The following is a 13,115-nucleotide window of genomic DNA, read 5'->3' on the forward strand; positions in this document are numbered from 1 at the left end:
AAGAAATCAATAGAGTGAGTGCCCGAGGCTCAGAGTAATTGCCCTCTTCTATCAGTGGGTTCTGGGACGTTAGGTGTGAGTCCTGTAGCCACCTGCACCTTCTTTCTCACGGAACTACACTCTCCCGGAACCACTTTGCTCTGAGCATAGGAATCTGCAAGGTGAAGCAAGCTTCTGCAGCTGGAATCCATCAGGGGTCCTAAGAGGCAGCTCCTGCATCCAGTGTGAGGAAGATAGAAGCAGAAAGAATCTCCTGGTGGTATCCAGCTAGCCTCAGATAAGGGAGGCAGGTTCCAGCATGCAATATGCCAGGTATTAAAATCAGAAGTTTCTCAGTAATTTAAGGTTGCTTTTTAAAGCATTTTTCAACCATTAGATTCTAGAACTTAAAAATATTTGCAAGATTTTTATAACAAGTTTGTTTGTTTGTTTGTCTGTTTGTTTTAAATAAAGCCCCTTCCCTAGCCTAGGAGTTTCTGGCAGTTGCAGGCTGCTGGGAGCCAGGAAGAGGACCTATGACCACTGATAGGTTGCCCACACCCCAGGAGATGGCTCCACACCCACAAGCATACAGGCAGCACCAATTAGATTCTGTTGGTTATTTTTTTAAAAAAGAAAAAAGGGACAAATGCCATGAAGTATGTGTTGGGCGCTTCAGGGCAGTTGGAGAGGCAAGTTGAGGCGAATATTATCAAAATACATTGCATTTACATGGATGAAATTATCTAAAAATGCTATTTAAAATATCTTTTTAAAAAAAACTCCAAAATCGACTGACCCACCACCCACCGATACTCATTTACATATTTATCTATTGACAGTCTTCGGTTCTCAAACTCTGAGTGGGTGTATGTGTGGGGGTGCACTTTGAGACTGGGTCTTATTACATAACACTGGGCTAGACTGGAATTCCTTACTTCAGGCTGGCCTCAAACTTGTCCTGATCCCCCGCCTCAGTTTCCCTGGTGCTGGAATCACAGGTGCACGCCAGCACACCTGGCTTCACTCAACATATTTTAATAGACTGAGAACAAATTCTAAACAAGGATAAACTTAAAAGTTAAAAAAAAAAAAAAATTAAAGAAGCATAAAACAAAGCTTTTCTTTAAAAAAAAAAAAATCATCATTCGAACAAGCCATTGTCCTTTCTCACCAGTGTGACTTACATTATGTTCCCACAGCTGTCTTGTTCAATGCCTAAATTATTCATAATGATTGTAAATATTCTTTATTTGTATATGGAGATGAAAAAAAACCCTGCCAGGGCAGGTGCAAGACCTGAAAGAACACCCCTTCCTCGGCCTTCTTGTTATCTCTGTTTATTAAAAAGAAACCACCATCCCCCAGAAAAGCTTTTAAGAAGTGCCTCTAGTAGTAATTTCTGGAATGGAATAAAACATATTGCTGTACAAAAGAGGGGGAGGGGAGGTAGAAAGGTGGACTGTGTCATTCCTGAGGTGACATGGCAGCAGAGGAGGAGTCTCTTGGACTCTATAAAAAAGTCAGCTCCACAGTTCCACAGACAGACAGGCGGTGCTCCAACTCCAGGCTACAGGTGTTGCCTCCCAGGATCCCAGATGGATTTCAGCCGTCGAAGTTTTCACAGAAGTCTGAGTTCCTCCTCCCAAGGCCCAGCACTCAGCATGAGTGGCTCCCTGTATAGGAAGGGGACCATGCAGCGTCTGGGGGCTGCACCCAGCGTCTATGGTGGGGCTGGAGGCCACGGCACTCGCATCTCTGTCTCCAAAACCGTAGTGAACTACGGGAGCGATCTCTCCAACGGAGGGGACCTGTTTGGGGGCAATGAGAAACTGGCCATGCAGAACCTCAATGACAGATTGGCAAACTACCTAGAAAAAGTGCGCTCCCTGGAGCAATCCAATTCCATACTTGAAGCCCAGATCAAGCAGTGGTACGAAACCAACGCACCGAGCACCGTTCGGGACTTCAGTTCCTACTACAAACAGATCAAAGAGCTGCAAGATCAGGTGAGCCATGAAGTCTGTGATTTCTACCTCACTGTTTAGTTGCCTAACGAATTAAGAGAGATGTATGCTAGGTGAATTCAAACATATGAAGCAGATTAGTTTGAGATTTATAACTGAAAAAAAAATGTATTTTATCATGTGGTATCTGTAAACAGGATGAGTTTAACTCACACTTTTTCTAAAACTTCAACTAATAACATAAAAATATGATCATTTTATCATCCAAAAATTACAGTCTATATCTTTGTTATGGCTTACAATATAAGGTCTTCATTGTGAATAATCTTATTTTTTCAAAGACCTGCAAGGGTTTCTATGTGAGTCCGCCACTAGTTTTTACTAACTTCGAGACAATTTAAAGAGATTTTTCATCTTTCATTATACGAATGTTATAAGAAAAGTATTAACCTACTTTGGGTAAATTAACAAAACGGCTCAGGATGGACACGGAATACAGATATTAATGGTATCTATACTGATTGATAAATGGTTGGATGGATGGATGGATGGATGGATGGATGGATGGATGGATGGAAGAAAGGACTGGTCTTTGAAACAAGATTTGTGTATCCCAGGCTAGTCTGAACCTCGCCATCCTCCTCCCTCCACCTCCTCAGCACTGGGATTAAAGAAGTGCGCCACCATGCACAGTTCTGATACCTGGATTTTTTTTAATGTCTTGTTGAATTATCTCCTCGCTATCACCAAGCATTTTATAACGCACCTCTGTGATAATAAAATGTTCTATTGCCCCCAATTCAAGTTTATTACAGTCATATCACAATCTGCTCCTGTATCATCCATGGTAGGTGGGGTTCTCCTTTTTACAAAGCTAATGGAATAAGAGTGGGAGACTTTGCTCTGACTGAAGATGTCAAGCACCAGCACACACCATTTGCTTAGCTCCGGGGTTCTTATCTAATCAAGAAAAGCTTCCCCTTCGATTTTGTTTATATCTTAAAATTATTACCCCTTTAGAGCAAAGACCTTTGACTTACCCACAGGCCTCTTTTCTTGAGTTGTATTACCGGCATCAGTGCAGCTTAAGTCAGACTTCACCGAAACTATCAGCCCATGAGGCTATGGTGCTTACACTGCCCTTCTCATCAACAGGACGGTCCTTCCGGCTTTTTGATACAACACAAAATTCAAATTAAGCACTTCTCTCATGGTTGATGCTTCTGAATTGACTTGGAGATTATCCATGATACTCAGGCACGGCCATTAGTGTCCACTAGTTTGAGGGCTATCGAGGGAAGCTCTCTGCAAGAAAAGCCACCAAAAGGATACATCACTCTAAGATCGTCTAGAAGTAGAGTTCTTAAAGAATACCGTGTTTGCCTTGAAACACAAGAACCTGAGTTCAGTCCCAGGTTAAAAAACAAAACTGAAGAATGATGGTGTGTGCTTGTACTCCCAATGTTGGGGAAGTAGAGACAAGCAGATCCCTGGAACTTGCTGGTCAGCCAGCCTGGCCTACTTGGTGCATTCCAAGACAATGAGAGACCCTGCCACACACACACAGACACACACACACACACACACATATACACATACACACCACAAAAAGGTAGCACTTAAGAGATGGCATGTAAGATTGTCCTCTGACCTCCACATACATACGAACATAGGAACATGCACACACACAGAGATGCACACAGATCCAGGGTGTATCCATCCTTCTGTCCTGTGCCTAACTCCTACAGATAACAAGTTCTCACCCAGCCACTACTTTATAGATGCTGGCTGGGTACCACACACATAGCGGATGATGACAGCAAATAAAGTGCTTTAGATGGAAACAGGCATGGACCAAAGAAACCATCACTCAGAGAGGTAGATGCAGGGAGGCTGTGCAGAGCAGCAGCCACAGGAGTGCATTCACTGCCAGAACTGGAAGATGTCATGGGGTGTGGGGGCCTTGAAACAGTGTTGTCTGAGCTGAGAGGTGAGGGGGGCTGGATCTCACCGGGCGAGAAGAACTAACAGCAGTGTTCCAGTGTGAACAGTGCCATGGACAAGGTGCTCACAAAGGTCCAGTGATGTGGGCGGCTTCAACTTTCATTTTGTACAATCACGAAGGAACTAGGTCAAGTAATTACATTAATACTTCTGTCACTGTTCCTCTTGTTCTCCCATGGTCATTCTTGAAATGGACATCACTTGTGACGTAATCACAGTTGTCTCTGAGGACCAATGAAATTATCCTATACACCTGTCTGCCCTGGGGGAAAATGTCATTCTTTCTTCCTCTCACATTTTCCAGATTAAGGATGCTCAAATACAAAATGCCCGATGCGTCCTGCAAATTGACAATGCTAAGCTGGCTGCAGAGGACTTCCGACTGAAGTAGGTTCTCTAAACTACAGTGTGTGTGTGTGTGTGTGTGTGTGTGTGTGTGTGTGTGTGTGTGTGTACATGTTGGGGTATGTGTGTGTAGGTGTGTATCTTGGTGTTTGTCTTGGTGTGTGTGTGTTGGTCTGTATGTGTACATGTTGAGGTATGTGTATATATGTGTGTGTGTTGCTGTGTGTGTGTGTGTGTGTGTGTGTGTGTGTGTGTGTGTGTTGATACGTGTATGTATATTGGTGGGGAATTGTTTGGGTTTCTGTTTTTGAGATAGGACCTTGCTATGTAATCCAAGCTGGCCCCAAAGTCAGCATCCTCCTGACTCAGCCTCTAAGGACCTGGAATTACAGATGTCTGCCATAATACCCAATACCATGATAAATTCTTCTAAAAAAGAAATCCTTTTAGTGACTTTTTTCCTCATTTATTTAGAAAGTATGTGTATAAGACAGGGGGGAAGGAAATGGAGAAGGAGAGATGGAAATGAGAGAGAGACAGACAGAGAGACAGAGTGTCACCATATACATGTAGAAGTCAGGGGACACTTGGCAGCCAACAGTGCTTTCCATCTGTCACATGGTTTCCAGGGACAGAACTCCAGATGTCAGGTTTGACAGCAAGTACCTTTGCCTGCTGAACCACCTCACTGTCCTGAAAAAGAATTCAGCTTCTGTGCTTAGATGGGCATGTCATTGTGAGTTGAGAAACTTCTATTTCATTATTTCCGAATCATGGAGCATAGGGCTGTTAGAAGCTATGTGGCCCTGCCCAGCAGGGTCTCCTGGGACACGAAGATTTGATTATCCACCATTCTTTCTGAACTCCGCCCAGTAATTGCCACTGTTCTGGTTGGTCAGCTCTGGTCACTAGAATACTCTTCCTTGGTAACCTCGCTTCTGCTCTTTCACCCACTAAACCTAATTCTTTCATTCAGAAAAATAACAAAACAACCCAGGACTCCATTTCTTCACCAACGGCCTTCTGTGATGTAAGAGCCACATGTCTCCACCGAGTGAGCATCCACGGAATCACTCCACAGAGTCATGTGGCTCCCCTACCACAGTCAGATTCCACGGATGAATCCTGCACTTTCCAGAGTGCTGGAGTTTTATGGTATCACCCAGGCAACCCAACCACCCTGTGATTAATACACTTCAAAGTGTCTTCACCTTCTTGGACGCATTCACATGATCACTTTCCCCCAGAAGTGATGAACAGTAGGACTTCCTGGTCCCAGGATGCAGGATCTGTCCACACTAACAGCACCACAGTTTAGAAGGAGTGTTCTGACACTAAAGGAGATTTAAAAAGAGGAAAAGCAGAAAAAGCAGGTCTGAAGGTGAGGCCGTTAGATCCCTGAACCCCAGCTTTACCCCGTCAGCAGCTGGGTGTGCTACTGTGTTACCATTTGGTTTGCCTTGGTGTATTTTAATTTGTGCCTTTGTCAGAAGGCATGTAGAGGAAAAGAAATGACTGAGATGACCCACGCTGGGCGTATCTGTTTACAAAATGATAAAGATAACTTCACCCTGTAAAATCCATATTTGGGTTCTTAGTTTCTGGACTGTTTCAGGGGGAAGGGTTTTTTTTTTTTTTAATTTGTTTTTTTTTTTTTCTTTTTGTTGCTGATTTGGTTTGGGCTTTTAACTCTGTTTTTTATTGTTTTTATAGCCCTGAAGTTCAAGCCTTCTATGCAAACACTCTACCACCCAGCTACACCCCTAGCCCATGAATTTAGAAACTTTTTAAAGTTATTGCAAAGGGACAGAAATTTTATATACATGTGTATATGTGTATGTGTGTGATATGTGTATGAACATTTTACCTGCATGTATGTCTGTACACCATGTGTGTGCCTGGTGCCCACAAAGACCAGAAGACCAGAAGAAGGCAGATCCTCTGGAACTGGATTTACAGAGATGGGTGTGAGCCATCATATGGATGCTGGGAATTGAACCAGAGTCCTCTGCAAGAGCAGCCAATGTTCTTAAGGACAAAATGATCTCTCCAGCCCCAGTGACAAGTTATATTATAGAACAAATGATCTTGTTCCCAGATTTTTATTCATTTTTCACAAATATGTGAAGGAATTTGCTATAAAGTGCATGAATTGTCTACCTCATTATGTTAAATTATCTCTTCTACACTAACTTTAGAAGACTTGAGTGTGTCTGCATCTTGATTCATCTCCAGGTTTGAGACTGAGAGGGGGATGCGTGTAACTGTGGAAGCTGATCTGCAAGGCCTGAGCAAGGTTTATGATGATCTGACCCTTCAAAAGACAGACTTGGAAATCCAGATTGAAGAACTGAACAAGGACCTGGCCCTCCTCAAAAAAGAACATCAAGAGGTAAGAAATATGCAGGGATGGTATAGGATAAGACAGCACCAGTGATAGAAGTGAGAGAAGGAGAAACAGGAAGAAGAAGAAGAAGAAGAAGAAGAAGAAGAAGAAGAAGAAGAAGAAGAAGAAGAAGAAGAAGAAGAAGAAGAAGAAAAAGAGGAGGAGGAGGAGGAGGAGGGGAGGGGGAGGGGAGGGGGAGGAGGAGAGGGAGGGGAAGGGAGGGGAAGGGGAGGGGAGTAGGAGGGGAGGGGAGGGGGAGGGGGAGGGGAGGAGGAAGAGGAAGAAGAGGAGGAAGAGGAGGAAAGAGGAAGAGGAGGAGGAGGAGGAGGAGGAGGAGGAGGAGGAGGAGGAGGAGGAAGTCATAGTGGTGGTGGTGATGGTGGTGGTGCTGTCATGGTGATGGTGGTCATGATAATGATGGTGGTGATGATGGTGGTAGTGGGGATGGTGGTGCTCATAATAGTGGTGGTGATGGTGACAGTGGTCCTGATTGTCATGGTGGTGGTGGTGGTGGTAATGGAACAGGAGGTGGTGGTGGAGGTAACAGTGATAAAGACAATATCACTCATAACAGCATGCCTAGCTTCTTTCTGTGAGGTTGCTCTCAGTTAAATAACTGCAAGCAGTGCCAGGACCACAGGAAGCCGCCTTCTTATTTCCTTTCATCTTTATTCATTCCCTAGTGAAAGAATCTATAAGATTACTTATGTCTCTTCCACCCAGTCTGATCTGAGGACGTATTTCAGACTAACCTCAGTCGGAACCTCACTCTTGTAGGAAGTTGAGGCCCTTCGCCGGCAGCTGGGCACCAATGTCAACGTGGAGGTGGATGCTGCTCCAGGCCTGAACCTGGGAGAGATCATGAATGAGATGAGACAGAAATATGAAGTCCTGGCCCAGAAGAACCTGCAAGAGGCCAAAGAACAGTTCGAGAGACAGGTAATTTGGGAGAGAAATGAGGTTTTCTCATTTTCCATCCTTCTGTCTGTCTTCCTTTCTGCTTCTTCTTTCCTCTCCTTTGCTTGCCTTCCTTCCTTTCTTCCACCCTCTTATGTCTCTCTTGGCTCATTTTTCTTAATTCTTGACATTTTAGAGTCAAGCTCTGCAGCAACAAGTCACAGTGAACACGGAGGAGCTGAAAGGAACCGAGGTTCAAGTCACGGAGCTGAGACGAACCTACCAGAACCTGGAGATAGAGCTCCAGTCCCACCTCAGCATGGTGAGCACCTCTGACCTCCATTTCTCTGTCTGGTCTGTGCTGGCAAAGGACCATGTTCAGGACTCTGAGAGCACAGACACCTGTAATAAATAACCTCTCCCCTTGCAGAGCCAACAGGGAAACAGGTCCAACGGCTAACAATAACTACACCACAGAAAGAAACAAGGCAAGGGCAACAGGCTATACAGGGCAGAGGAAAGAGTAGATCTTGAAGATTCCACAGAGGAAATCACATTTGTCCTGGATCTTAAATCAAAGATGAGCTTTAAGTTGAAAGAAAGGAATAGAGACATCGCAGGCTAAGCAAATCCATCGGGATGTAGCAAGTTATGTTGACAACATCCCCGAGATGACTCTATGGCATTTCAATTTAGGGGTCAGGGCTAAAGGGACAGAGCAATCTGGGTCATGTCACTCTGGTGGAAAGAAGAGAGAAAGAGCTGAGCTATGGGGCAACCCTTAGAGTTGAATCTCAGGAGAAAAGAAAAGACTTTGTCAGTGTTGCCTGCATGTCAACAGTCAAAGAGTTGCATGATCAAGCCTGGTCTCCATGGGTTGAGAGATCTAGTCCTCTGTTGATACCATGAATCATATGGCCAGACCTACTACAGGCGTGGCAGGCACAACCTCCTCCCAGGCAAGGAAGTAAAGGCTGAAGCTGTGGCACTGTGTGCATCACACTGAGGGAACAGGAGGCACAAAGCTCAAACAAAACAAAGCAAAAATCCAAGAGATGGCAGACATAGCTGGCAAGCTGAGGCTTCCTAGACAGAAAGAATGAAAGAGCTAGAAAAACGGGTGGTGCTCAAGGGCTGCAAAAATTCTTCCCAAAAAGATACAGCAATTGCGTTGCTTACTTCAAGTCTTTGTTTTGCATGCTTAGAAAGAGTCTCTGGAGCGAAGCCTGGAGGACACCAAGGCTCGTTACGCCAGCCAGTTGGCAGCCATCCAGGAAATGCTGAGCTCCCTGGAGGCCCAACTGATGCAGATCAGGAGTGACACAGAACGCCAGAACCAAGAACACAACATCCTTCTTGACATAAAGACCCGGCTTGAGCAGGAGATCGCCACCTACCGCCGCCTTCTGGAAGGAGAAGATATAAAGTAAGGCTCTTAACATCACCACAGAATGTGTGTCTGCACTTGTTTGCGATTCTCCTTCACAGTCCCTGTCAAGGCAATCCCCAGCACAATAGCAATGTTACCCACAGGACAATGAGACAAAAATATACCAAATAGTATAAGACACCCCAAAATATCAACAGCCTTTAACCGAGGTCTGGGGCAGGATGGAGTCAGAAGATGGTTCTCCAAATGATAGTGATCCTGTTTCTGTTAATTCTTGAGTTATATGTATAACTGGAAGCATAATAACCTTTTGAAAATTCTCACTGACTGCTCATGAATCAAACCACAGGCCACAGAGGCCCACAGGAGCCAGTTTGTAAATGAGCAGAATTGGAACAGGAGCTGCCTTTGCATATAACAACCCCCCCCCAAAAAAAAAAAAAAAAACACACCAACAGATTTGAGCTTTTTTCCTAATTTTAGTCTTTACTATACAAATTTCTAGTAGCCAGTAAGCAGGTCAGTGTTTTCTAAGCCAAAAGGCAGACCACTCCAGTGTGAGATGAGCACAGTCCAAGGAGCAGAAATAGGAAAATAACATTTAACCACACATCAACCCAGACATTGAGAAACAAAGGGGCAAGGAGAGATGCTCCCCCAGCTTTGACCTGGCAATAACGCTTGCTTGCTTTCTGCTTCTTTCACAACACAGAACTGCAGAGTACCAGCTGAGCACTGTGGAAACGAGGGGTAAGTGGTCTGCACTTAGGCACATGTCCCGTAGTGCGGAAACCTCAGCAGCTCCCTGGCAACCGACTGTCACTGGGGAAAAGTGGAAGTCTTCAAAAGCACAACTGAGAACCAAGTTTCTATGTATTTGTTTGTTTAGGGTGTGTGTGTGAGAGAGAGAGACAGAGAGACAGAGAGACAGAGAGACAGACAGAGACAGAGGAGAGAGAGACAGAGAGAGACAGAGAGAGAGAGACAGAGAGGCAGAAGACAGAGACAGAGAGAGAGACAGAGAGAGAGAGACAGAGAGACAGAGAGACAGAAAGACAGAGACAGAGAGGCAGAGACAGAGAAGAGAGAGACAGAGAGACAGAAAGACAGAGACAGAGAAGCAGAGACAGAGAAGAGAGAGACAGACAGACAGAGAGACAGAGGAGAGAGAGACAGAGAAGAGAGAGAGACAGAGAGACAGAGACAGAGGAGAGAGAGACAGAGAAGAGAGAGACAGAGAGACAGAAAGACAGAGAGGCAGAGACAGAGGAGAGAGAGAGACAGAGCATGTATGGAAGTCAGAGGACGACTTCATGCATAGCGCCATATCCAACTTGCTTTTATTTTTTAAACATGGGTTTCAGCACCAGAACTCAGCTCCCCATACTTGTTTAGCAAGTACTTTATTGGCTGAGCTATCTCACCAGTCCCAAGACATCAGTATTCTAGAAAGCTTGAACATGGTGCACAGAATGCACCCAAGTGAGGACTTTGGCACACCCTATGACAAGGTGACTTTCTTAGCCCATGCCATCGCTAGAACAGCTCCTGGTCCTGGGGGCAGGAGGGGAGGAATGTACAACTCAAGTGCAGATTTCATTCTTATTCAAGATTCTCTATTTCTATCTGAGGTGAGAAGGTGAGGGCTTTATAAATTTGGGGAGAGTGATGTACATTGTTCTGTGCTTTTTTTTTTTTTTTTTGTAAAAAAAAAAAAAAAACTTAAATTTGTATAAGAAAAAAGTTAAGTGTTTTAGCGGGGTAACCATGGGCCTGGACCAACCTCTGATGTCTGGCACTCACACAGATATTAAGAAAACCAGGAAGATTAAGACGGTCGTGGAGGAAGTAATAGACGGCAAGGTCGTGTCCTCCGAAGTCAAGGAGATAGAAGAACGTGTATAAGCAGCTGCCAATGGCGAGGCCGCCCCAGCTGCGGCCATCCAGAAACAACATCAATACTGTGTACTGACTATAAAGTGGGGGGAAGTCTATTTATCAGGTTTATCAGGCTCTGTAATTAAATATAAATGTTCTCACTCCAGGGAGCTGTAAAGGGCTTGCAAGATTAAACCCAGTAAGTACTAGAATGTTTAAGCCATCATCACTGTGGTCTTCATTTCAAGACACATCCATCACAGGCCAGTTCGGTTATATTAAAGCTCTAGGGTGAAGGAGTTCAAGCAATTTGCAAATAAACCTCTCTCCTTTTGGGTTTTGTTTTTCTTGTTTATGAATTGTTAAAAGCCCCCTGTAGGGAGCACTGGGTTCTCCGCTGAAACAGCTTCCCTGTTCATCTCATTGGCTCACTGTTGCCTTTAAGCTGCCTTTGCCTCTCTGCCCCTTGTCTCCGTTGTCTCTGCTGCCTCTCAAAACTCAACTTAGTCTTTGAATAATTTAAGACAAATTCCAATCACAAATGCTGAGGAGAATAAGAACACAGCACAAGGTGATTGGCAGGGGGCTCAGTTAAGAGCAAACTAGCCTGAAGGCGGAATGTGTCTTCTCATAATAAACTGCTTAACTCATTAAAGGTCGCTTTATTTGGTGAATCTGGAGTACGAAATGTCTCTCATGGTCTTTCAGAAACAGCTTTAGTGTGTCACAGCTACAAGCTGTGAAATCCACCTCTGTAACATGTGCATCTTAGTGGTCTCCCCTATACATTCATGGGTTGGAGAATAATTACCACTAATCCTAGAACATGTTCACCACCCCCCAAAGACAGAGCCCATACCTATTGGCAGTCATTTCCAGTAGACAAGGATTTCTGACATCAACCTTGGTCCCCACATGCATGCACACACAAGTGCACTTGCAACACACACACATATATATGCACCCACACACATGTATACATGTACCACATGCACATGTTGCCCACACAAATGTAAACACGCATACATATACATGGAAAATGGAAAATAAAGAAGCCACGAGTAGATGACATACAGTATTCTCACCTCTTTTGCATTTGAGTGCAGAATAACTGTTCTGTAGGCTAATGGGAAGTTTTAATTTGCCCTGTATCATTTGTTTCCTTCTTAATAGACTGATAAGACTTAACATTTGTTATAGGATTGTGACTTTAGATTTGATCATTTATATGGAAGGTGGCCATATGGCTCATTTAAAATGGTCCAGCATTTACTGAACACTCACGGTGAGCTAACCAGTGGCAAGCATTCACAGGCCTTGTTTCAGTCTCACAGTGATGGCACGAGGATGGAAACTATCCAACAGACTCACCAAATCTGTCAGTATGCAAAAACTAACATTTTCATGCGACTGGACTTTATGAGGTCATCTCCCCCTTACATACGAGTGCTATATATTAAGACATGGGATAAATGGATTCCCAGAATTACAGTTGGCAATCACAAATTCCAGAGTGGTCTGAAGCTTTGACAGGCAAATACCAGAGACTACAAATCTAACCCCAAAAAAATGAAAACGGATGCTCTGGAATTGTCATTCACAGTGTGCCAGTGTGTTTGTTTTTAAAGGTAGAACAGAGAATCTTCACTCAGGGTCATACCAGAAAATGGGGAGGATCTCTTTCCCTTCCTCTTGCTCTTTCATCTATCTCTGATTTTTTTTCCCAAATAATCTTCCAAAGAAAATAAAAGGAGACCACACACACTTGTAAGAAGGATGGTAGGTCCCTCCTTCCAGTCTGTCAGTCATTTCTATGCAAGAGAGAAGTGCTCATGTCTGTGCAGTTTTGTACTGTGTAGACAGGTTTAGAACAGAGCAACCTGGTCCTGTGTCTGATGGGCACACAAACCCAGCAAAAGCTGGTTGTTCTGAAGCATAGGATGACACAGTATCAGACAACAGAATTAACATCATCATGAAGGCGACACCCCTGCAGACACTCTGTCCTCCCTCTTACTTGCGCTTTCAGTCTCAGATCTCTAAGTACACCCTCAAATAACAACTTCAGCACTCACATTGAGAGGTGATTTTCACTGCACCAAACTCCCTGTGAATATTTGAGTTCTCTCCTCTGAACTCACTAAAAAGTCTCTACACCAGAGTACTTACTCTCTTATTTCTTTCTCCCTCACCACACTACACCTCTAGAGCCATCCCCTCCCCCCACCCTCCCGTTTTTCATAATGACTGAGCTCTGGGGTCCAACACT

At 44.3% G+C, this 13,115-nt stretch overlaps 1 protein-coding gene across 1 annotated transcript; it reads left to right on the forward strand.

The window, feature by feature from the left end:
- The first annotated feature begins 1,563 nt into the window (after window positions 1–1,563).
- Krt20 (keratin 20) lies at window positions 1,564–11,520 on the forward strand. The gene is made up of 8 exons (XM_034507601.2): window positions 1,564–1,988; window positions 4,255–4,337; window positions 6,531–6,687; window positions 7,459–7,620; window positions 7,775–7,900; window positions 8,784–9,004; window positions 9,681–9,718; window positions 10,776–11,520. The coding sequence occupies exons 1-8, from the start codon at window positions 1,578–1,580 to the stop codon at window positions 10,871–10,873; spliced, it is 1,296 nt and encodes a 431-aa protein (XP_034363492.1). The 5' UTR covers window positions 1,564–1,577; the 3' UTR covers window positions 10,874–11,520.
- The last annotated feature ends 1,595 nt before the right edge of the window (window positions 11,521–13,115 follow it).

Source organism: Arvicanthis niloticus, chromosome 6, assembly GCF_011762505.2.
Source record: "Arvicanthis niloticus isolate mArvNil1 chromosome 6, mArvNil1.pat.X, whole genome shotgun sequence".
Lineage (NCBI taxonomy): Eukaryota > Metazoa > Chordata > Mammalia > Rodentia > Muridae > Arvicanthis > Arvicanthis niloticus.